This window comes from Biomphalaria glabrata, chromosome 3 (genome assembly GCF_947242115.1).
Source record: "Biomphalaria glabrata chromosome 3, xgBioGlab47.1, whole genome shotgun sequence".
NCBI lineage: Eukaryota > Metazoa > Mollusca > Gastropoda > Planorbidae > Biomphalaria > Biomphalaria glabrata.
In genome coordinates this window covers 21,827,392-21,854,475 of record NC_074713.1, presented here as the reverse complement: position 1 = coordinate 21,854,475, position 27,084 = coordinate 21,827,392, and the positions used below count along the sequence as shown (strand labels likewise).

The window sequence follows — 27,084 nt, the reverse complement described above, 5'->3', positions numbered from 1 at the left end:
GATAGTTGGAGCAGTTAGACTTGTCACCCTTTTTGTATAGGGATAGGATTACGGAATCTCGAAGTTCAGGTGGGACCACGCACTTTGCTTTGTGTTTTTTTTAGTTTAGATGTTGCTGTCTCAATTTCTTCAGATGTCGGTCGGTCGTCGAGCTCCTCTCTTATAGTTTTCTGAGGGACAATTGCCAGCGATTCCTCCGGTACGTGCCTTTTATCACCAAACAGCATACTGTAGTGTTCTGTCCAGCGATTTAGTATGTCTGCCTTGCTGGTAAAAAGTGTAGAACCATCGGATGATCTTAGCGGTGCTGTAGTCTGGTAAGTTGGACCATAGGCACAGCGAAGCGACTCAAAGAACGTGTGTCACCAGTGTCAACCTGTCTCTGCATGTTTACGGACAGCTCAAGCCACCAATTATTTTTTTGTAGTTCCCTGATCTTTGACTGCATCATGGCATCTAGATACATCCAAACACTAAGACAGTGCATAAGTAGATCATGAGTAGATCTAGGTCTGCTTCAATCAAATAAAAAATTTAAAAAATTTAGTCTTTCTATCACTTTTAAGGTGTTTTCTTTTGAAATAGCTAACTGTTAAATTGCGTCTCTACTGTGATGATAGCTTCAAAAGGAAGGATGTGTTAATATTAGAAGATATTACGTCATTGTTTGTTGTTTATGTTTTATGCGAAAGCAAAGAATCGGACGGAAATAAAAGTTAGTTATATATGTCTACCTTGATAAAGACAGTCTCGTTATTATCATTATTAATTAGTAACGTCTACAGTAATGTATTATTAATCTGTGACAACAGAACATGGTGTCAGTTTTGGTTTCAGATCTTGTGTCAGATCTGGTGTTAGATTATGTATCAAATCTAGTGTCACATTGCTTTAAAGTGCTGGTAACAGGTAGATTTAGATCTAGTGGTTTCTAAATTGCTAAAAGTAGGCTACATTTTATTTGTGGTGTCGTTAGTTCATATTGTTAGATCTAGATCTAGACATAGAATCTAGAATCTGTACGAATAATGGAATTATTCGATCCTCCTAAACCGTTGTCACTAGACGGTAATCTATCTGAAAGATGGAAAAAATGGAGACAAAGTTTTGAACTGTTTATGGTCGCCACTGAAAGAAATACGAAGCCCGAGTCAGTGAAGAAAGCTTTATTGTTACACCTGATCGGTGAACCCGCTCGAGACATCTACAATACTTTTCAAGTATGTGAAGATGAGACTGTAGACAAAGTAATTGAAAGGTTTCAGAATCATTTTTTGCCTAAGTCCAACACTGTGTATGACAGATTTAAATTCTTTTCAAGAAAGCAGAAAGACGGAGAAACGTTTGAACAGTATTATACTGAGTTAAAGAATTTGGCAAAAGAATGCAAGTTTGACAACCTTCGAGATGAACTCATCAGAGATCGATTGGTATGTGGCATACAGTCGGATCGAGTGAGAGAGAGACTTCTGAGAGATGTAGACTTAACTTTAGAGAAAGCAGCAAGCATAATTCGTGCTGACGAGCATACCCAGAACCAAATGATAGATATGAAAGGACTACATGTGGATGCTGCTAATAAATTAAAGAAGACCGAAGATAGAAAGCCAGTCAAAACCTCACAGGGAAAAATGGCAAAGAATCATGTAACAAGTTTCATTAGAGATTGCAGATCTTGTGGTGGATCTCATGGAAAATACAATTGCCCAGCATTCGGACAGACATGCCGAAAATGTAAAAAAAGAAATCATTTCGCTGTAAAATGTCGTTCGAAACACTTCAAAGCTGTTGATTTACTGGAAGATGAAAGTCAGTCAAGCCAAGTAAATGAGTTGTGGTTTGAGGCAATTGGTACTGACAACAATGTCAAAGGTTGGATATTTGATGTCAATATTATGGGAAAAATAGTCAGAATGAAGATTGACACAGGAGCACAAGCTAATGTGATATCAGAGTCAACGTGGAACAATTTAGAAACTGATACTCAGTTAAAGAATTCAAATACTACCCTACGAGCATTGGGGGATGAAGCATTAGAAATGAAGGGAGTTGCATCGGTCACATTTAAAGTCGGTGATGTAGAAGTTAAAGATGATCTGTACGTGATCAAGAAAAGTATAAATCCTATACTGAAGACATCTATTGCTTTAAAACTAATTGAGGCAAAGAGAAATGTCGAAGTACACGATGTCAAGCAACAAAATGAAGTTCCACGAGTGTTGATGAAAAAATATAAGCAAGTATTCGAAGGACTCGGTACATACAAAATGAAGTATCACATTAAACTGACGTCAGATGCAAAACCAGTTATTCAATGTGCGCGCAGAGTTGCACCATCACTCTATGAAGAATTAAAAAGAAAACTCACACAAATGCAACAAGATGGAGTGATCACAGAAGTTGATGAACCAACAGAATGGGTTCATAACTTGGTTATAGCAAAGAAGAAAGATAATTCTTTGAGGTTGTGTTTAGATCCCCGAGAACTGAACAAATATATAATGAGAGAACATTTCACTATACCAACATTTGATCAAATCAATAGTTCACTGGGAGCAGCAAAAGTGTTTAGTATACTTGATCAAAAGGATGCATATTGGCAAGTGGAGTTGGATGAACCAAGCTCTTATTTATGTACATTCAATACTCCGTTTGGAAGATACAGATTCTTGAGAATGCCTTTTGGTATATCCTCAGCTAGTGAAGTATTACAGAAACGTGCTTATCAAGTATTCGGAGACATCCCAGATGTACATATCATGTCAGATGACATGCTGATTGCAGCAAAAGATGAAAAAGAACATGATCAAATTTTTGAAAAGGTTCTGGAGAGAGCTAGAAAGAACAATGTAAAGTTCAACAAGAACAAGATACAATATAAACTTTCTGGTGTTAATTATCTCGGAAGACAAATTGGAGCAGATGGTATTCGTCCAGATCCAGCTAAAATCAAAGCAATAATGGAGATGCCAGCACCAACAGATCGAACAGGAATTCAAAGACTGCTAGGGATGTTGAACTTTCTGTCAAGTTTCATTCCAAACATGTCAACAATTACCAGTCCATTGCGTGAATTGCTAAAGAAAGATGTATTGTGGCAGTGGAATGCAGAGCAAGAAAATGTTTTCCAACTAATAAAGAAAACACTTAGTGAAGCTCCAGTTCTGCAATTGTTTAACCCTGAAAAGCCAGTTACTATTCAGTGTGACGCTTCTTCTAAAGGGTTGGGAGCATGTTTAATGCAAGAAGATAAACCAGTTGCGTATACGTCAAGATCAATGACAGAAACAGAGTGTAGATATGCACAAATAGAAAAGGAAATGTTAGCTATAGTGTTTGCAGCTGAACATTTTCACCATTATATTTTTGGAAGAACTGTGACTGTACAATCAGATCACAAACCTTTGCAAACTATTGTGACTAAGCCTTTACATAAGATTTCACCAAGACTTCAGTTGATGATGTTAAGACTGTTGAGATATCAATTAACAGTAACTTACACTCCAGGTTCAAAAATGCAAATAGCTGATACGTTATCGCGTGCGTACATCAATGGTCAAGAACAATCAAATTCAAATGATGACATGGTTATGAGAATTCATAGCGCAACAGCACAGTTTCCGGGAAGTGATCAGAAGATTATTGAAATTAGAAGGAAAACTGAATCTGATGCTAAATTAAAACTTGTAATGAATTATGTCAGAGAAGGTTGGCCAAAGATAAAAACTCAAGTTCATGAAACAGTGAAAGTGTATTGGTCATTTAAAGACAGTATTCATGAAGAGAATGGAATATTGTTTTATGAGAACAGAATTCCTTCAAGTATGAGAAATGAAATTCTCGACAAGTTGCACATAGGTCATTTTGGTCTTGAGAAAACCAGATCCAAGGCAAAACAGAGTGTGTTTTGGCCAGGATTGTCTAAAGATATTTTTTCGACAATAATGAAATGCGCAACATGTGCAACGTTCAAAAGAAATAATGTGAAGGAAAAATTGCTACCTCATGCTGTACCAGACAGACCATGGAAAAAGGTTGCGACAGATTTGTTTGAATGGCGAAACAATGACTATTTGCTAGTTGTGGACTATTTCTCCAAATATCCTGAAATAAAACGACTAGAGAACAAAACAGCAGAATGTGTTATCAGGGCAATGAAAGGTATTTTTGCTAGACATGGCATACCAGAAGAAATAGTGAGCGACAATATGCCATTCAATAGCTATCAATATAGAGAGTTTGCTTCTGAATGGGGTTTCAAGATAACAACATCAAGTCCCAGATACCCTCAATCAAATGGACAAAGTGAGGTGTATGTTGGTATCGTAAAGCAGATATTCAACAAAGCATACAAAAGTGGGAAAGATCCATATCTCGCTATGCTCGAGTATAGAAATACTCCGATAAGCGGACTGCTTTATTCGCCATCACAACTGCTGATGAGTAGAAGACTCAGGGACATCATTCCAACTGATCCCAAACTATTGAAACCATCGGTAGCTGAAAATGCAGAGACATTACTCAACGAACGACAGAGGAAAAGCAAAGTGAGGTACGATGCAAAAGCAAGGTTACCTAAAGACTACTCTGTCGGGGAGAAGGTGAGAGTTCGTCTAGGACAAACATGGCAGAAAGCAGTCGTCATTAAGAAACATCCATCACCCAGATCTTACATCATAAAGACAAATGATGGGAAAACATACAGACGAAATCAACGGTTTTTAAACAAGAGCTACGAAGAAGACATCTCTGGGTACTATGACACCGACGAAGACAATGAACAGCAAACTGTTAGAACAAAAGAAACAGACAATTATAAACCAACATCTAGAGAACTTGCTGTGCCGGTCAAGACAACCAGAAGTGGTCAAGTTGTCAAAATTCCTTGTAAATATAAGTATTAAGAACTTTAAAAGGAAGGATGTGATGATAGCTTCAAAAGGAAGGATGTGCTAATATTAGAAGATATTACGTCATTGTTTGTTGTTTATGTTTTATGCGAAAGCAAAGAATCGGACGGAAATAAAAGTTAGTTATATATGTCTACCTTGATAAAGACAGTCTCGTTATTATCATTATTAATTAGTAACGTCTACAGTAATGTATTATTAATCTGTGACAACAGAACATCTACTCTGTACTGTAGTCTACAGTGTAGATCTACGTTTCAGCTGCCAAATAATTGACCTGAAAAAAAAAAAAACAACCCTAAATTTAGTGATTTTACTAAAGGTATTACTCTAGTCAGTCTAGTCAAATGTGAATATTCGTTTGTTATGAATCTCACTGCTCTATTTTGTGTCTGTTCCAGTTTCCTAATGTTTTCTCGATTTGATGCATATTCTATTATTGGCCTAACCAAAGTTACATAACATTTTAGTTTTATGTTCTTATTTGATTTATAGAAATTTCTTCTAATAAACAGTAATGCTTTGTTTTGATTTTTTTTTTTTTAGTTTCATCAATATAGGGATTCCATGACAGTTTTTCATTTATTATAACACCTAGGTATTTTGCGTTTTTATTCTGTGTTACTTGTTTACCATGAATAAGATAAGTGGAATTAATCGGTTTTAGTTTTTTGTTACTCTTAATAACTGATATGTTATGTTTCTGGGTGGAAAGACATGCTCCATTATGATTCCCATTTCTGTACGTCATCTAATTCTCTTTGTAAAATTTCTGTGTCTTGTGTTGTTTTTATTGTTCTATACATTATGCAATCGTCTGCAAATAATCTGACCTTTTTCCCTGAACTAATGCAATGAAGTTATACCCTAGATTCCTCCCACCCACAGAAAAATTTCACACATTGAGTCATTTGGGCCTCACAAAGAAAGTAAATCTACGATAATTCAAGAAACAGCCTAAACATAGAAGAACAACATATATATGTGTGCATATATATATAGGCCTATATATTTAGTTATATGTATATATATATATAGTAGCTTCTTATATTAGGCACAGCTCATCAAATTCTCCTTTTAGAAACACGTCGCTTTTTTTGTTTATAATTAATTTGTTTTTATGTTTGGAGCTAAAAACGATGTTTCGGGACAGTGCATGTCCAATTTAAGATAAGTTCCTGTATTTTTGTTCCGCTTTTCCAAGGCAGATGGCAGTTTTTTAGATTCTCGGTAACCAAGTATGTAAAGCTATTGTTTAAACCTCCCCCGGCAATTCATACCCATATAAGGGATGAAGGCTATATTATGAGCCTGTTTGATCGTAGGCTGGTGGATCTATCAAAATAAGCTTTCAAACATCTTTAGAAAGACATTCCAATCACATTCATACTGTTAGCTGTTAAATAAAATTAAAAAAGGAGGTGTTTCAATGAATAATAATGAATTAAACACATTCTCCTATAGTGCACAAGGCAAAATCGTAATAAGAAATATTATTGGGATTAATAAATCTATGATTTTTTTCAATAAATAAATGTGACCTAGATCGAGATATCTAGAATATATAATTTATGAATGAAAGAAAAAGTTCGGGCTGCTAATTTGAAGCCAGAGACCATGCCCACTGCAGGTGATCACGCCAGGCGAGCGCTGGTGGTGAGGAGAGGTATACACTAAGCGTGTAGTGTCACAACCTATCATACAGGCAGTGGAGGGAAGGGGGAGAGAGTCATGAAAAGAATTATAAGCATCTATGGGAGGGAGGGGATGTAACAAAACGAACATCCAAATTATTAAAAGAAGAGGGTCCTTGGATGGGAATTAAAAGAAAGAGACAGAGAATACATGTAGCCTAGTTGAAAATATTATGTTTGTTCAATTATAATAATTAATTTATAGATCTATAATTATATAGATTTATTTCTTTTTCTACACATAGATTATATAGGTAGGCATATATATATATATATATATATATATATATATATAGAGAGAGAGAGAGAGAGAGAGAGGCAATATACTATAAATACATATTGCAGAAGTGAATCTACTTCTTTTAATACAATCTAAATAATTTTTAATTAACACAGATATAATTTATTAGCAATAACATAGTGGTGTTTCTTAACGGTGCTCGATGTGTGCTGAAGGAGAAAGCACAAAAACTGCGTTTATTATAGGAGCATGAAGTGATCTGATTTATTTTAAAATAAAATCTTGACTATGAGTGGTAATTCAAAGAAACACAGCTATTTTTATAGTCCTTTAGTTGCAGAATAAGAATCTGTTTTCAGTTTTTTTGTAAGTTAAACCGTCACCAAATAAAAAAATAAAATAAAAATTTGACCTAGTTCCCGAATACGGTGTGCCTAATATAAGAATCTACTATATATGCCTACTGCATGTGAGGGCTTTTTGAGAGACTCATACCTCTCTTTCAAATTAAAAGTTTTGGACAAAAACACTGTTGTTGATCATATTTGATCATATACATATTTGATGATAATTGCAATTTATCTATCATTGATGACATATACACTTGTTCCTTATTTCCCAGTTGTTCATACAGTGTCAGAAGACTTAAGGACATCTAAACTTATTCGCCAACGTGCTGAATGAACATTTCGAAAGACAGGTCTGACAAATGACAATACATCGACAAATCTATATCCAAGAAGAAAAACAAGGTAAATCGCATGATAATTTTAAGAGATGTCATATTTGACAAAAAATCGAAACCTTTGATTTAGGATCACCGCTGAAATGTTAGGCGGAGCAAATAACGAAAGTTTACCATCATCTCTCCCAGTATCTGAACTCCCTGATTCTTTCAATAGATTCGTCATTGGCAAGATTGAGCAGAAAAGAAATGACATATTGTAAATGAATGTTGAATGGTGTAAGGTTGCAGAATGCGAATGTCGTGTAATACTGGGTTCTTGCTTCCTGAAGTACTCTTGACACGTGACAAGACAAATATTATAAACTGACTGAAGTCCGTTTCAGCAGACAAACATGAAGTTTATTTACAACACAATAATAATAATACTGCACTCCTTGTTAGTGCTACAAGTCAAGAAATAATAAACAATCCTATTCTATATATTCCTGTCGCTACGTTTGTTTGCTTAATTGTAAGTATGTATCTATCCACCATACCAAGCAGATTGGAAAACCTCAATGTGATGAAGCAAGATGTGCCACCCTGATCCCAGATACGGTTTGCGGAATCCTTTGAACGCGACTACAAAATTGCAAATTGCTTCTGAAAAAACAGCAACAGAAAAATGGGAACACCTCAAGTCCATCAAACAAAAGACTTCCCTGGGCATCTTTGGAAGAAAAATTACAAAAAGAAATTATTGGTTCGACTCTAAATCAGCTATACTAACACATGTCATCAGAGTAAAGAGAGGTGCACTCGCTATATGGGTACAATGCGAAATCAACCCAATGCAACCTGTTAAATCTGAAAGAAGCAAGAGCCAATGAGGAGAGGACAGCACGGATCTGTACCAATGAATACTTGGTAGAGCTCAGTGAGAATATTCAGCTCGCAGCTACCGTACGGCAGTGAGTGTACTACTGTACCGATGCAAAGCAAGAGAGAAAACTAAACCCATTCCAATTGCGCAGCCTCTTGAAAATCACAAGGCAAGAGAGAGTGTGCAATACTGAGATCCTTGCGCGAACGGGCCTTCACAGCATATTTTCAGTCCTCAGGCAACGCCGCCTGCGCTGGTTCGGACATATTCGCCGGATGGAGGACAATCGCATCCCGAAAATCATTCTTTACGCGCAACTCGCGTCTGGCTCAAGAAAAACTGGTCTCCCCCACTTCCGTTATGTGGATGTAATAAAACGGGACCTAAAACAGTGAACATTGATACTGACCATTGGAAAGACATAGCCCTAGACCGCACTAGTTGGAGAGAGACGGTGACCAAGAAACCTATGGAAAGTGAAAAAAACATGGGCCTCAAGATGAACCATATGACTGCTTTTATATGCAAATATGCACAACGTACCTTATTGAAAAAAATAGGTGGTGGTGCAGACAGGTTTTAGGCATTTTTGGATTAGTGGCCTATCAGCCTCGCTATGCCACTGACTTGGATGTAATATATATATAGGTTAGGTTTGTGATCCTGATCGATGGATGACTAGAAATGAGAGTCGATATAATGTAATATATATAGAGAGTAAAGTCACTATTGCGGAACAGCTCGTCGAAATTAGTTAAAATCTACTTTATTTTGAAATTTTCTGCTATACTGCGCATGGTCCATTTCTCTACATTTTCGATATACAGGTTTTCCTTTAACAGCAGAAAATTAATTTTGACTCCAGGTTAAAGTTGACAGGTGTGGAATCGTCCATTATTTTTCACGTACCAGGAGAACCGCATAGGTCAAGGCTTAAGGCTTTTTAAAAATGATAATGAGCCATCACCTGCATGATACACCTAATTTTCGGTTTATAAATGGATGTGAAAAAACGTAATTTCATAGCTATCTTTCTGGAATTCAATTTTTAAAAAATTGGGAGGTGTTTACCCAGGTTTTACCTTTTTAAAGATAGTCACAATTGTGGAACACTATAGATGCTATTCATTTGACCTGCGCATTTAGCTTAATATTTACATAGTGATTTGGATTTTCGGAATTTAAATATGAGTTTGCATTAGTATACATAAATTTAAAAACATTTAGTGAATAATATTAGATATAATATAGAATTTATGATTACCAGACGTCCAGAAAAAAGTAGACAAATCATAATATCAAATATCATATAGACCTATAGGGCCTATAATATTAATATAACAAAAAAGAATGTGGAAAATAAACCTTGTAAGGAAAATCAGAGTAGTGTGACGTCAATTAAAATTAAAGAAGAGGTAAAGAATCTAAAATGTGAGTCTTAGATCTAATGTGTGTCTTTAGCTTTAATTTTTTAAAAAAATGTAAAGAGTAAGGAGTAAGTATTATATAAGACTTTATATAGGCTTTGTTCCGACATTTTTACCGTGTTCCGCAATTGTGACTTCTTAAAAAATCCTGTTCCGTAATTGTGACTGACCATATCTCAGTCGAGTTGAATTTTTAAATTTAAATATGTGTTGAAAAACTAAACAGTGTGTCCATTTTATCGGAAAATGGATGGGCAACGCCTAGGTACTTTTAGTTTTTCCATAGGTCTAACAATTACGGAGCAAAAAATTCAAAACTAAAAGTAGCTGCAAACTGTTCCGCAATAGTGACTTTACTATATAGGTATGTGAAGAGATTATAGCTCTTCATCTAGTGTAGATCGAAAACTTATCATAGAAATGACAATAATAATCGATAAATAATTTGTTTATTTTTTTTTTCTTTCGGCGGCTATATTCAAATGACTCATATTGAGTCATATGCATAGATCTAGATCTATATATATAGATCTAGTATTATAGTCAATATAGTCTAGATCTAGATTTCGTAGGCTCTCTAGGTAACTTTCAGTTAAACTTAGATTTTAGATTTATAATAATTTATATTAATTATTTTCGTGAACTCCTTCAGAATTACCTAATACTAATAATAATATTAGTAATTTAATATAATTTAATAATTTAATATACAGTTACACTATTGACTATTGACTATAGTACTATTGCCTATACTGCGGCTATACTATACTAATACAGATCTACTGATCTAGATCTAGTATCATCTAGAGTCTAGTTAGTCTAGACTAGTTACTAAGTTAGAATAATTTAGATCGACTAGACAGTAGACTCTACTCCAGATCTTATATTCTAGATTTCTATGACTAGAATCTATATGAATATGAAATTTCAAATTAGACATCTATGATCATTTTTTATTTTTAATGATTTTATCAAAATCATTGATTAAAACTTTATGTTACTAGATCTATTACTTGAATTAAGTTGAATATTACCAACTTTAAAGATTAAGTTAACTTGTAAGTAATTCACTAATTGTTAACTAACAACGTACTGAGTCACAGTGAGTGAAGTAGATCTAATCTAGAATTCTAGATCTACAGTAAAGTGCGAAGTTCGAAAGTATTAAGCCCGCTGGCAGCAATTTTCAAGTTTGGATTTTTATAGTACCGTAACGGTCTGACCTATGAAAAAACTGATGGTATCTCTGAATTCCTCGTCCTTTTTTCTATAAAAGTAGATTCAAGATTGGATTTATTGTATCACTAGGCTTAGTTAAAATTAAATACGAGGTCAAAGAGGTGTAGGGTAGGTATCACCAAGTGTACTTTTCCTTGAGCGGATTTTTCCCCAGTTAGTAAGCTCGATCGGGTTGATGGAAGGTTCGAACAGATCAAAGAAAATATATCTAAAAACGTTTTAATATTTACTTTTCACTATAAAGTCATTTTCTTTTTACTCCAGCGCAAGAACACCATCCATTGCACCATTTCCCACCCACCACAACTTCAAATAGTCTCTTTGAGCTGATGAGCCATCAGACTTAAAAATAGCCTTAAGCCCATGACCCATTTCCTTCACTACCGGGTAGTAAAAAAGAATAATTCCACACCTCCTGAGTTTGACCTCACCATGAACTTAGCCTTTACAAGGAAAAGGAAATAGTATGTGTCGGAAGTGAAGAAAAAAGGTGCATGCGCAGTAGCAATATAGTAGTAATTTGGTAAACATTCAAATAAAAAAGTTTTAGCAATAAAAAGTGAACTGTTCGAACCTCTCGACAAATCGGGGCTGCTCGAACTTCGCACTTTACTCTATATATTCTAATTCTATACATAGATAGATAGTAGTTCAATTTTAGATCTAAATTAATAATTATAGATCTAGTATAAATTATAGTTCTAATGTTAGACTTAGTCTAGTATTATAGATCACTACTAGATCTAGGACTAGAGGTCTAGAAGTACTATATTATACAATATGAATAATATTATAACTAGATATATATTGTTACGAATCTCACTATCCAGGCTCTCTGCAAACTGCACCATACACCACCAACTTAAAGAACTTGACAAGTCAGGGCTCCAAAATAACGTAAAGGTTTAATGTCCATAAATAACAGCCAATACTGTACAATTGGCAGCACGTAGAACAGTACAAATAGCTCTGCGATAACAAATATCTCTCCGATAACACCGTTCCGCCGTATCAAGTCTTGCACTGGCCTCTCCGTCTCGTTCCGGGCTTGCACTGGGTTCAACAGTTCAGGACTGACTTCACACACTTGGGCTCGTTGTGTCGGACTTGATCACAGACCAAGATCAAGACGCCGTTCGTCTCAACTGTACTTGACAGTACTCCGCACTGAACCGTCGTAATGCTCCGTACAGAACCACACCGTTGAACTGTGCTGTAGTCGACCGTGTTCTGAACTCCTGTCGTGAACCCGCTCTCTGAACCTTGCTGTATTGAGCCCCTTTTCTCGACTGTGTTGACTGCGACACCTCCGCTCTTTATATAGGGTCCCTACTGGCCTTCTCGAACCGGACAGAACGCCGCTCGACGTTTCTAGGTGGTCAGATGACTACAACTCTCGTGACGCTCATGAGCTCTGTTCACGACGGCGATCCTTCCCGAACTGTCCTGTTGACACTCGACTCGGCTGACAGTCGTAACTCGTCACGGTTGACCGCTCGTCTAGCGCTGGCCTGGGGCGATTTGCGTCGTCTGACTACACACACACCACTACCCCTCTCTGTGCCACCACCAAGTTTATTACAATATTATATATTTTAAGTCTAAGTCTAGTTACAGTCTAGTCGTAATAACAACACTACTACTCTTTCACCTTTGAATATAAGCCCCTCTTGAACTGACATTTCGTCTCTGAAATTATAATAAGGCGTTAGTTGATATGGTAGTAGATGCTTACCTTCTGGCCAGCCTTGATTAATTGTGATTAGAAGAGCAGCATTTAAATATTTCTGAAACAGTTCTGAACTCACAGATGTTCCAAACGGTAATATTCTCCACTTGTAACGTCCAAAGGGTGTCTGAAAAGTTGTGAGCAAACTCGATGCTTCATCCAGATGCACATGCCAATAGGCATTTGCAAGGTCCAGTATTGAAAACACTTTTGCATTTCATAATCTAGGAAGCAAGTCTTCCATTACTGGAAGGCTAAAACGTTCTCTTAAGTGCCTTGTTGAGAGGACGAGGATCTAAACAGATTTTTTAGTTGCAATCACCATTTGACTGACCCAGTCAGTAGGTTTATCAACAGACTCAATAATTCCTTTTTCTGTTAACAGTTCCAACTCCGACTTTACTTTAGCCTGCATAGCTAAAGGTACACGACCAGATGGACATGTAAGTGGTGTTATGTCAGGATTCACTTCTAAGTGTACAACACCAGATAGATCACCTTGCTGTTCATCAAATACATAAGAGAACTGTTGAAATATTTTTGTCGATATCCTTGATAGAGGCTTATCAACACTTTCAACCTTATCAACACTTTCAAAAGTATGATAGTTTATTGTAATTAGTCCCATTTTTTCTGAAGTTTTCTTCCCTAACAGTGGAGTTAAGTCATCTTTCACAACCACAAAATCAACACAATAGCTCTTGTAAGTCCTTGGAATATGTACTATGAGTTGTACCTTTCCAATAGGTATGAGTGTGCTACTGTCATACACACGTAGCTTGCTTTGAGTGGGACATATTTGTGAAGTTTTGATAAGCTTCTTAGGGATAACATTAACGCTGGCTCCTGAGTCAACCTGACACACAATCTCACCGGTAATGATCATTTCAGCTTTTATGATCTTATTGTTTGGTCCACCTTATACAGCAAGCACAGCCTCATCACTAGAAGATAATGTATAACAGTCATCACTGTCCTCCTGTACACATTGCAGTTTCTTTTGGTTACATTGAATACCAAAATGATTTCGTTGTTTACAGATATTACCCCATGCAGGACACAGCTCCTTTTTAAATGGGTGATTTTGTCCTTAAAATTTACATTAAATTTGCGCTGTTTACTGTTATGAGCAGCATTTTGTTGTAGAATACTTTTGCGAGAAGAAACAGCGAACACCTCATCCTGAGGCGGTGATGCATCAGATGTACCTGTCTCTAGTACCTTTAGTTGCAAGTCAGCGGTTTCATTTGCCTTGCAGATTTCTATACAAGTCTTGTTCTTGTAAGAGTTCTTTTATTGTCCTTGTGTCTTTGATGCCAACTACCATTTGGTCTCTTATTAATGACTCTTCCATATGGTCGCAAAAATTGCAGGTTTTAGCAAGTGTGCTTAGAGCTAGTAAGCAATCCTCGATAGTTTCTTGCGGCTTCTGCTGTCTGTTGTTAAAAATATATCTTTCATACGTTTCATTCTTTAGACCTATGAAATGCTCATCAAATGTACATATTATATCTTGAACATTGTGCTTTGGTTTAAAAGTGATACTGTTGTATACTGCCAACAGTGCTATGGCATACTCTTCATCTATATCGTTTCTTCTCTCTATAGTGCAATAGTTCAGCCACATTTGCTTGAAAAGCTTCCATTCCTCACACCCTTTCTTCACATTTAAAGGAGGTGGAGGGTTAATTCTTGGTTTAAAGTGATTAGTTTTACTTACAGTATCCATTTTTGAACTTATAGAAAGCTGCCACCATGTTATATTATCAATTAGGATGTAATAACAACACTGCTGTTTAAGTTTCAACTCCATTTTATTGACATGACAAGAAAGTGAACAAACTTCTAATCACAATTAATCAAGAATTAACCCTCCACCTCCTTTAAATGTGAAGAAAGGGTGTGAGGAATGAGGTTGTATAAAGTTGAATTAGGCTGAGGAGTTTATTGCCGAAACAGAATTTACTTACGAAGAATCCCACCACTGCCACCATGTTATATTATCAATAAGAATGTAATAACAACACTGCTGTTTAAGTCACAACTCCATTTTATTGACATGACAAGAAAGTGAAAAACTAACAGGAGACTTTAATACACACTAACAACATACTTGAGACAAACATGCGAGCACGTGAACATACTGAACAGCAGAACAAGAGAGACAAGTAAACAAACAAACACACACACAACATACATAAACATAAATACACATATAAATGTAACAAGTAGATCTACGATAGACAGTATAGTTCAGTATAGTAAGTATAGCAATAGTATACTCGTATAGTATAGACTTAATAGACTAGTAACTAGTATTTTAGATCCAGAGACCATTTACAAGTCTTGTTACATCTTGTAATCTAAATCTGCATTAAATTTCATTAATTTAAATTTGTTTTTATCAATAAAATTATATTTAAGACTTTCTGTAATTAAATGAAATATATAGATCTAGGTCTAGAGGTGAAGCCTACTTACTTAATCACTTCTGGAATGACTCAGAATGCAATGGTCACTTGACAAAAATGCTATAGATCTATATCTAAATCTTTTTACTCAATCTCCATTTCAAAATGTTAATGGAAAGTGTACTTTGTTTTTCACATGAAGAAATGGAACCAGTGGATCTAAAAAAAAAGAAGTATATTGAAAATGATTTGGTCCCAACTCTTGATGCTTCTATAGTGCGGCTGGCTAAAATAAGAAAACATCAGCCACCAAAATGTCGTAACAAAGCAAGAGAAATTACTAATAATGTGATTCGTTATTATGTAAGTTCAATTTTTATAGCTATTCCATTTTTTATGTTAGTGAAACTTTTTTTTTTAATTTAAATATTGGAAAAATACAGTAAAGCAAAATGAATGGCAGCTGTTTCTGGGGTATACAAAGGTGCAGACTTAACAAAATTTATTTTACTCATAAACATAGCATATGGAAACTATGGACATACCGGTTGGTCTTTATACCTCCTATAGTTTGCAGTGTGTTTGTGAAATGTACATTGGAAAGCTTTATGAACATCTCATTCTAAACCTCAAGAAAACAAATAGTACCGATGATAGTACTTAATGCACCAGTAGTTTATGACAAGTCACGCTTTGTACATGTGGTGTATATAAGGGTGCGGGTTGTACGATTTTGTTTTTAGTTATTTTTTAATTTTTGTGGGCATGTGCGTGAGCTATATGCGTATGCAGGTTTTAGGCACGAAAATAGGGTACGTAATAGAACAAACATTTGTAAGTACATGATATAGTTTAGGAAAGTTATATTCATTTGCCTTCAGATGGGTTTTCAAAAATGCCCAGAGAAATGTACATTACTTTTTGAGGAGGCGACAGCTCACCAAATCGCTGTGACTAACTCTGCACAACATGATAAGGTGTATCCCAAGAAATTTTGCATGGGTAAAACTTCACATTCCTGCAGTGACCTTGATCAGTAGAATATAATTAACTACCAGGGAGTTGGTGATCCAATAATGCATCACTTGGACTAAATGGGTTAAAGACTGGGGATCTGAGCTCTTAAACTCTTCTTATATGAGGTATTGTAGGTTTTATGGAAAAAATAATTATTTGTTAGTCCTGGAAGTCATTGAACATATTGATGCCACATAGTTATGCCCCTTTAAGAAAAAATTACTTTAGTTACTACTGTAGTCATGTTCACATTTCAATGTTTGTCTATCTGCATATTAAATAGATTCATAATATTTATTGTTCCAATTAAATTACTCCCCATATAGAGTAAAGTATGTGTGAAAAGTAATAACAAACTGAAAGGGCAGCAGCTCATTTTAAGGAATCATCAAGAATTGTTCAGTACAGATAGCCAGAATATTCCTAAGGATCTTAATGCCTTTATGAAGGTATTTTATTTGCACTGTTATTTCCATTTATCAGAATGCATTATATAGAACTAGAATATTATTATTTGTATTTTTATTATAAATGTACATTTACAATATAATAGTTCTAAAATATTCCTTTCAAATGTAACATATCTGCTTGGCTGTTTTATTTTCAGCAAATTAGGTTGTTTGTTGTTTATTTTTTTATTGTTGGGTATACTATCCATAACATGCAATTACATAATTAAAAGTAGGTCATGGTGTGTCTTCTTTTATCCTTGAACATATTTTCTAAAAATTAGAATATAAGATAAACTGATAATGAAAGTCTGAATGAAACACTTCAAGAATGCCACAGACAGTTGGAAGAAGAAAAAACAAGGTTACTAAGACAGTTTGTGTGGTTCCACACAAACTCAAAATCGGCCCCCAAAGTGGTCCACCTAGACAGAAAAAAAGGCAGGTTTCAATATTTTCAGAACAATATCAGTATTAAATTCTATCAGAAGTGGACCAACCAGGCAGGTAAAAAGGCAGGTTTCAATATTTTCAGAAAGAAAATCATAATGAAATTCTATCAAAGGCAAATGACAGAAAAGAATGGAGAAAGAAGGTTTACAGATCCTGTGTGGTGCCCCAAAGGTCCAGCAGACCAAGGGATAGGTAAAAGTGAATGTGAAGTTAGATGTGAACGTGGCCTAACTGATGTCTTATAATAAGTATCTAATTGATCTAATTGTTTATGGTCAATCTCTTATTCAAAGCCTCAGTAAAAAAAAAAAAATAATCCCTGATTTTTCTTTTACTATGAGTACGTGGGTGAACTTATGAAAAACTACTTATTAATTGTTGTTTTAAAATTTGTCCAACTTATTTACATAGTAAATAGATTTTTTCTCTTTAAAAAAAGGTTAACATTTTTACTGTAAATGTAGTTTTTAGTATGAAAGAACTTAGCAATACAATTGTAAAAAATAATATTTTCTGACTAAAAGTCTAAAACCATTTGCATAAATGTGTTGAAAAAAAATGTAAATAGACATCTCCCTTACTAGAAAGCCTCCAGTGTTTGTTACTATTAATAGTGAATAGTTGTAAAAGTGGTGTATTTTTATTTAGTGTAGGCTGGGTGTTTCCTCAGGCTTTTTAAAAATATATAAATATATAGTCCCCGCATTTTAAGGGAGTTTTCGGTCTTGGCAATTTTCTCCAATACTGACATAAAAGGGAACATCTAGGTCTGAAGATTGTAACCGGAATATCCATGGGACAAGGTGGGATTGGCCAATGGTCCATTCTCCGCCATCCATAGAGCTCTCCAAATGGAACTTTTCTGCAGTAGAAAGCTTAAAGTGGACTGTGCCCTGGGTATGCTCTATGGAATCGTCACATCCTGGATCCAGGCCCCTTCACGATATCACATTCACCAGATCCAGAAAAAAAAACACTTCATGATGGATTTATGCCTAGTATTAGAATGTAGTGAGACAAGGACCTCCGTCTGGTGTAGTGCAATCCAGACCTCCGTCAAAAAGCACCTAGAGGGGGGGGGGGGAAGGTCCACTATTATTCACTTAGTGAAATGCAAGTGGAAAGGCAGTGGGGTTATTTATTTCTCTTGGTCATTTCCAAGCCCCGATACCCACACGGGGGAGTATCGCCACAGAGTGGAGGTTTGGAGTGAGAGTTTTCCTTCTCCTAGATGGGTTGCGTTATTTAGGCTGATGTGCCCCATCAACACGAAGCTAAACTGGTTTTGAGGCGCCAGTGTTCTGCCTTTCATCCCTTCTCCTGTCAGTTTGTAAGAACAGGTTCCGCCGGATTTTTGAGAAAATCACACGTGAAGGCCAGGAGCTGGATTTGACTGTCAGAGGCATTTAGAGACGCAAGCCATGGGAGCATTTCTTGGAAAGTGGGTGCTTATCCCCACTTTCACCCCCGGCATTGACAGTCCTTTGGATATTGTTGTCTTTACAGACACCCAATCTACTCTGCAAGCACATAACAGCAGCACCTCAAACAGCTCAAGAGAGTTGACAACACTCATTGTGATAATCCACCAGATGATATCAAAATTAAATATCAATATTACACTACAGTGGATCCCTGGACACATTGGCATCATGGGAAATGAAAAGGCAGATAAGCTATCAAAGGCAGGTTCATCTATGGAACAACCAGATAGACCTGTTAACTACCTCACCCTAAGGTCAATGTTAGTCAACAATCACAAAGAGGAGTGGCTCAACCAATGGGCATCAGGAAACACAGGCAGAGCCATGTACAGAGAAATGACTACGCCTAACAAACTGGACAGTATTAACTACCTCCCCCGCAAAGAACAATCTACAATCTTCCAACTAAGAACAGGACACACACCACTATTAAATTACCACCTGAACAAAATAGACTCCACACAACTACCCCTTTGCAGACACTGCGCCCACCCCTTTGAAACCGTAAACCGTATCCTCTTTGAATGCCCCTCCCTAATCCACCTTAGGCAGACCCTACTTCCACTACAGCCCAACATAACCAACACCCTGTACGGCAGTGCTGAACAACTGAAGAAAACAGCACACTTTTTTTTCCTTGGCACAGTCTGCAAAAGAGCTCACAGCTCAGCAGCAATAAAGCTGGCTAGAAGAAGAAGAAGAAGTGTATTTTTATGAAAAAACTGCTTGCATAATTGATTTACAAAATTAGATTTTTAGCTTTCAGAAAAGAAAAAAAGTAGCTGTTGCATCAGAACTCTGAAAGATCTAAAATATCATGATGTCTGATTTTCATTTTGTTTTCTAGTTTCTGAGATCTAAATGGGACAGACGGACAGACAGGCCACACAAAACTAATAGAGTCTTTTCCCCTTTCAGGGGCCGCTAAAAAAGCACAGGATTGGCCCATGTGGAGTGCAATATAATAGAGAGGGGGCCTTAATTACAGATGGTGAACACATTAGAAATAAGGCTGAATATAATAGAGAGGGGTACTTAATCAGGAATAAGGCTGAAAATGCTGCAGCCTCTTGTGATCTTAAATGACCAACTTGTAACATCTATTTTCAGATTGACCTCTTAGTCATATGTTAAGCCTCTTGAAACATGAAATGCCACAGACATATATATATATATATTCTAATTTAAAGAAAATAACCTGAATTATAAAATTATTAATTTTCATTTGATTTTAATTGTAGGTCATTACAGAAACCTTAGCACAGAGACAAGTAATTAAAGAAGTTCTTCAAAGTGTAAACAGTTTGGACACTGTAAACAAATACAAAAAGTTCAACTTTGGTGATATGAACTCTTCAACGCTTCCTTTTTTAAGCATCAGTTTATTACAAGAGTCTAGTTGTGATTTTCATCTCTCAGACAACCCAGATTTTGTTTGTACATTAAACCCTGATTTTGTTTGCACTTAATTTTTGTTTCCTTTTTATTATTGATTTACTGCTTGTTGGTCATTTTAGCACAGGTTGCGCAGCAGTGTCAAAAGTTTCCTGTCTTAATGCAACTTTCTCAGCATCATCTCTCATAATGCTAATTAGCTCTTCAACATGGTCATTAAGGTGATAATTTTAATCTTGAAAGTATGGTTGAGAGCCAGTTCATTGTCTGCATTTAAAGGACAGATCCAGTCCATCTAGCTTGTTTATCTGTTTGTTAGTTGTTGTCAGTTAAGTAAAGCAAATAATTAAACTGAATTTGTATTTCTCTATGTGTAAGCTAAATAAATCATCAGTCCTCGAGTTTTTTCTTTATGAATTAGCAACAATATTTGTGATTCCTTCTTTATAAAATAATGTTTCATAAAATTTTACATAACTTTTATTTAAAAAAAAAAAAAAGGTTAACATTATTTTATTTCACTGTTCTTGGTGCATGTGAATTTGAATATTTTATTATTTAATATTTAAGGAAGATGAACAGGAGTACATACATCTACATATTGATCTAAAATTCTGTAATGACATTGATTGTCCTCTTCAGTTATTTAAAATTCTTAATTGATATTTTTTTATTGTTATTACTAAGAACGTGTCAATGCATTTCTGAAAATATTATCTACCATTCTAATCTCATTATATCTTTTGAATTAAGTTTATTAATACTCATTCAATCAGATAAAGAACTTTTCCAGTCTTGCTGTTTTATGTGATTTGTGCTTTGTATGCAATCTATGAAATGATATGAACCAAATTTTGTGTGGTTCTTGTTTTTGTTTTAATCTGACATTTTTCTTTAAATGATGTAAATACTTATGGATGTTTTTAATGGTATGATTATTAGATGACCGTGTTATTACAATTTTACATATTAAATGTCTAGAAATAAAAACTTATTTGGATGCATTTTACATTTGAAAAAAATATTTCCCAATAAATTTTAAAAAATGTTAACTAGTAACTGGTACTGTTTTAGTGGTTCAGAACATGTTTCATCACTTTGATGCAGCAACTCTCTAAAATCTTATTGCAAATCTCATTTCCTATAACTCTTCATAATAAAATAATTTCTAGCAGTCACAAATGGAAAAATCACTTTAAGTTTTGTGCTGTATTATGTCATGTTTAGATGTCAAAAACTAAAAGAACTATTTTTTTTTTAAAATCTAATTTTAATCATAGCCTGTTAAGTGCAATGGCTACATTTATTTTTCATAAACTCCACCATTATAAGAACAACATTTAGAAGTCTTACATTATATACAACTGTATATACCTGTATCAAGATTAATAGAACGGAAACAGTTTTTGTCTTTGTATATAGACTTGCAGTAGACACTGGCTAGGACCATTGATTTGTTCACAGGCTTTTATTGTTTATTATGGCCAAAACAACCACATCTTTTCTTTTTTTGAATTTTAATAAATCTGCCTCATTTTAATGATCAACCTACATTTTTCAGCCTGTGAATTAGTGTCTTTTACGATAAAATTTCATGGCCCGCTCTCTCCATCCTTCTCTCTCTCTCTTTTTTTTCGCTCCCTTTTTTTTTTTTTTACCTGCGCATCATAATATTTCCTTAGATCATGAGGAGTTTGCAATTTATTCATTTTTTTCCTAAGACAGCTCATTAGGAGTTTTGTAACTTTTTCATTTTTCATTAGGCAGCTAATTAGGACTTTGCAACTGGTTCTTATTTCCTTAGAGAACTCATTAGTAGTTTTTAACTTGTTTATATTTTATTAGAAAGCTCATTAGGAGCAAAGAACTTATTTATATTTCCTTATTAGGAGCTGCAACTTTTTCATATTTGCTTAGTCATCTCATTAAGAGTGTGAAACTTGTCTATATTTCTTCAGACTGTTCATTAGGAGTCTACAACTTGTCCATATTACCTTAGCTCATTAGGAGTTTGTAACTTGTTGATATTACCTTAGACAACTCATTAGGAGTTTGAAAGTTTTTCATATTTCCTTAGACAGATTATTAGGAGTTGGCAAGTTGTTAATCCTTAGAGAACTTATTAGGCTTTTGGAACTTTCTTATATTTCATTTTGAAAGCTCATTAGGAGTTAGCAACTTGTTAGTATTACTTTAAACAACGTGTTAGTAGTTTTGCAACTTTTTCTTATTTCCTTAGACATTAAAATTCTCATTGTTTTGTTTCTATGAAATACACATTTATAACATACTGGTAGACATAATGCACTCACAAATTTGTTTTATTATACTTTATTGACCATCATCTGTTAAGGGGGTCTAAAAATTGTACCTCTACTTAAAACATACTAATACACATGCTTTTTGTTGCAAACATATTTTTTCTAAATAACTGTGTGTATGTCATTTAAGATACGTGCTAATTATGTCCATAGAAACAATAATAATAAATAATAAGCCTTGTTTTCAAGTCTAAAGAGAAATGAATCAATATTTCCTGTGTCTATGCAGCCCCAGCTGCAACCTACATATTTTTTCACATCCAGCACAGGCATAACCATTGTCTGCCAGTGGTCGATTTAGATTTTCTTTTCAGTGTCTATATCTGTCCTGGGCATTGGATTTTCTTTTGGTCTCAATTGTGTATCCTGCAGCCTTTGTAAGTGAACTCCAGCTGTCTCATTCTGGTGGGCATGACATGGCCTAAATTGTGCCAATGTACCAAAAACCCAAAATATCAAATATCCACTGTCTTCATTCTGAAGCCGCCTGCAAACAGATGCTCTATTTTATGTCAGTTAAAGCAAGTGGCACCTAAGCTGGTCTTTAAAGCGTTGGTGTCATAGTTAATATATATCATAGTTTTTTTTATATGAACCCCAAATAAGAAAGCTTTTCTCATGTAAAAAAAATGGTATGTGTGTGAGCCCTAGACTGTCTCAATCTCGTCTATTCCCACCAGACATATGCTCAGTAAAAATACTGGTAAATACAATTTCGACAATTTTTTCTTCTCACACTCTTTTTAGCATTTTACTGGTTAAATAAACATTGCAAACATGGCATACATTATATACATATTATATACATTGAATAAGGGGACGTATCTTCCCATCAAATGTGATCACATGAATGCTCTGGGACATCTTTTATTATTCAGTCAGAATATATTTCACTAGCATTTCTGCTGTTCAGTTTTGTCCTTGCATCAGAAGTCTCATCATCAAGACCAGTCAGTACAGTTAGCAGATCTTTGGAAGACCCCAGTACATTTGTAGACAGTAGTGTTGTCTGCAGACTTCATCAATCTTATGTAGCTATAGTAGCAAACTAATAGAGAATCCTAAAAAAAAAAAAAAGCAAAATAAAAAAATAGTTTTTATGCAATATATATCTAGATATATTATAGATACCGGTACTAAAAAAGAAAAAAAGTAAAGCACCCCTTTCAGACCTTGTGATCTATAGGGCAGATAATGTACAAGTCATCTGTTTCTGTGGCCCATGGTTAACTAGGGTGTCATGTGGCCAGCACAATGATCTTTACTTTTCCTCAATTAATGTCAGGTACCCATTAGAGTTGGATGGACTCCGGGGGTTGCCCTAAAAATCCTGATAGTATATATACTGGTACCAGTAAATCAAAGTATTAGCAATTTGTTTAAAGTATGATGGTAAAGTAAAAAGGGAAAAAATTCTGCTGTACTTTTTTTTAGCACTGTGCAACAATTTTATTTTTATTATTAAATCTAAAATTTTATTTTTATTATTAAATCTAAAAAAAATTTTTTTTGTTTTGATAAGGGGTGTGTGACCAGTGCATATTTTCATTTTAAAATAATTTCAATCCAGTCCAAGTTAAAAAATATAGTGCATTATAACACAAATAAATTCTAGATGTAGTAGTTTTCTCTATTTTAAAACATGTACCGGTATTAGTTTACATTTGTCACTGCTATCACCAAACAACCATTCCATTTTTTTGGTTTATGTAGCAACTGTTTTACCAGAACCTCTCAATTAGTGCATTTCTTCAACATGATTATTGTACCTAACAAATGAATCTAGTGCTCACAGGCAGCACTGAAATCTCTTCCCAGAACTGATCCTCCACAAAAAGGGACATGCTAGCGCACTGGGAATGTTTGAATGATCTCATAAATACCGTAAATAAAGTTCAAGTTAGCATCTTTGACATTGTTTAGTTTCTCCGTGAAAATAGAAACTTAAAAAAAAAATGCCAATATTGATTGCAATGGCCTGCAAAGTGTAAATAAAACTTACCGAGGCAGTTTAGTTCTTTTAGCCGTTGTGCTGTATGGAGGAATAGCCTGATGGTTTGACCGAGTTCCCAAAGCAACAAGATGAAGAATATCTTGAAACCGAGTTGTCCAATGTCTGTGAGTTGCTGGCCTTAGTCCCCACCGTGCTGTTTCTGTAGCCTTTGCCAGTTAAAATTTGGTGAAGAAACGACTGTTGGGGTGGCGTGGATGTGCATGGACATCCGTAAACTGGGGGACTTGGTGGAGTCTCCACTCCTGGATATTGGTTAGTGTATTGATTGTTTATCGAGGACATTGAACTCGTTCTGATCATCCCATAATATTCTTCTGTAGGAATTATTGGATAGTAAGGGTAGTAGGTCTGATCCATATAGTTGAAATATGCCTGGTTAGTGTAGCTGGTGTTATGAAGCAGCATTTTTAGAGTTGGCAGAACTTAAAGCCTCAACAAAATTCTCAATTTATAGGCCTATAGATCTAGTAGGTAGATCTATTAAAAATAGAGGATAACAGAGCTTCGTGGAACTAGCTGTACTACGTATAAGTCTCGGAACGAACTTTCTTGTTTGAATTAACACAAAATATAGTCTACAATGTCTTGAATAATTATATGAGAACTCACGCTTTGAAAATGTTAACTCTATACCAATATCACTGCCTTCTCCAACTTGTGAAGAGCTGGGAGTGAATGCAACTAGGTCTGCGTTGTGACCGTTGCTTTTATCTCCCCTTGGCTGTCCTGAATGAGACCAGAGAACTGGCGAACTTGGTTCAACCGCTGGGATGTTTGCACGTTTTCAACTTCATCAAACTTTTGTTCAACTTCACACTCGGCCAGGGCATTTAGTGGATGAACTTGGACATTCCTCGGCCGAGTACAAAAAAAAAAAAAAAGGTTTTGTAAAACACAAAAACAGTATTCATAATTAAGTAGAGTCCTATTTTGATCCATGATTATTGTTTCATGCCAAGCAATAATAACACAAATATTGTTTCATGCCAAGCAATAATAATAATAATAGAAATCTCCAATATTTTAGATTGTTATGCATGTGCTAATATGTTTACATTACGTCATTATTTGTTGTGAATGTTTTTGTAAAAAATAATTGAAAGGATGTGACGTAATAAAATAATAGTTTCAATGTCTACTTTTAACAAGAAGTTATGTTTTTATGTTTAATTGTCTACAGTAATTTATCTCACTGTGAGAACAGATCAATGTAGCCTCGTATAAGAGATAAGGCCTATTTCTCTTTGTGTGAGAAACCGAAAAATATAGGCCTAAAGAATTTCCACAGCTTTCCTCGTACATTGCTTATTTTCCCCCAATCACTACTACTACTACTACTACTACTCCTTCTATACGGTTCAGAAACTTGGAGAGTCACTAAAACTAATATGGAAAAGTTCCATTAACAGATGCCTACGCCGGATATTAAGAATTAGGTGGCCAGAAATGATAACTACTATCGATTTGTGGGAGAGAACTAGACAAAAGCCCATAGCCCAAGACATCACAAAACGAAAATGGAGCTGGATAGGACACCAATGTTGCAAGGCAGGCACTTGACTGGAACCCACAAGGAAAGTGGGCAGACCCAAGCTAACCTGGAAGAGGTCAGTCATCAGTGAAGCTGAGGGTACTGGAATGACATGGGAGCAGATGAAGAAAGCTGCTCAGAACCGAGTTCGGTGGAGAGGTGTGGTTGCGGCCATATGCTCCCCTGTGAGTAGGCTACACAGGATTAAGTCAAGACTACTATTAAAGTATAAACTAGTTACTAGGCTATTTGAATCGTGTGCAAACCAATTTTACTCACTCCTGTTTCTTATGGGTAGGCCTTGTTATACTTTTGTTTTGTTCTGCACAGCGCCATACAGGGAAAAGAATACAGGCTATAATCACTCAATGCCACTATCTTTCATACTGAAACAAGTACAATGATTCTGGTGAACTTTTTCCCAACTGGTGCTCTTTAAGATCTTCCATGACGGTAAGCACACTGTTTGCTTTTTCCTCCATGTATTATAAATTATTATCTTATATAATACAGACGTTACTTCAAAAAAAGAAGATGATTGTTTTGTTTTGTTTAGTAAAATGTTTTACATGTTTCGGATGTTCCTTCAGAGTTGAAGATAGTTTACTTCCTAGTCCAAACCTCCCGCAGGACGACGGGAGATGGCAGCGGTCAGGGTTTGAACCCTCGACCGTCGATAAATCCGAACGACAGTCCAGCGCGCTAACCGCACGACCAGGCAGCCATCCTGTTTCTTATGGGTAGGCCTTGTTATACTTTGTTATTATTGTTATACTTATACGTCCTACGCGTCATGCATTCAGTCATGCATATTAACCAATGACTTAAATTCTGCCAAGTCAGTTTTCCTGGCTAGCTCAGCAACCCATTCCATGCTCTAATAGCACTAGGGAAGAAGGAGCACTTGTACAAATTTGTCCTAGCATATGAAACAAGGAATGTGCCTTTATCTTTGTGTCTTTCTGAGTATTTTATTAAATTGTGTATTTGAAGATTATGGTTCAGTGTTTTTATGTATAATTCTATCCTTAAGGCTTTATGTAGACCTATGCATAGGTGTAGTTACGAGATTGGGAAGTGGGAGAATAATGTGTACCATACAGACAGAGTTGATAAAAGCTTTGTAAAAAAGAAGGGCTGATATCATGCATCTCAGAAAGCATTAGGCTATAATCAGGATTCTCAGGGGAACTATAACCTAACGGTTAGGCTTACCTTT

At 35.4% G+C, this 27,084-nt stretch overlaps 1 protein-coding gene and 1 long non-coding RNA gene across 6 annotated transcripts; one reads left to right on the top strand and one right to left on the bottom strand.

The window, feature by feature from the left end:
• Positions 1 to 636: 636 nt before the first annotated feature.
• LOC106078015 (uncharacterized) lies at positions 637 to 24,228 on the top strand. Of its 5 annotated transcripts, none has more exons than XM_056023970.1 (5): positions 637 to 909; positions 7,468 to 7,597; positions 15,404 to 15,564; positions 16,545 to 16,667; positions 19,846 to 22,178. In XM_056023970.1, exons 2-5 carry the CDS (start codon positions 7,555 to 7,557, stop codon positions 20,071 to 20,073), a joined length of 555 nt encoding a protein of 184 aa, XP_055879945.1. In that variant the 5' UTR covers positions 637 to 909; positions 7,468 to 7,554; the 3' UTR covers positions 20,074 to 22,178. The 5 variants fall into 5 exon arrangements, 1 of the variants encoding a protein (XP_055879945.1); XR_008776956.1 differs by lacking the exon at positions 637 to 909 and adding an exon at positions 3,819 to 5,232 and having other exon boundaries at positions 19,846 to 24,228; XR_008776957.1 differs by lacking the exons at positions 637 to 909; positions 7,468 to 7,597 and adding exons at positions 10,316 to 10,403; positions 13,176 to 13,233.
• On the bottom strand, positions 20,490 to 26,639 carry LOC129925179 (uncharacterized). The gene is made up of 2 exons (XR_008776959.1): positions 24,323 to 26,639; positions 20,490 to 23,381 (listed from the first exon to the last, which is right to left on the bottom strand). It is a non-coding gene; the product is annotated as an uncharacterized LOC129925179 (long non-coding RNA).
• Between the last annotated feature and the right edge of the window lie 445 nt (positions 26,640 to 27,084).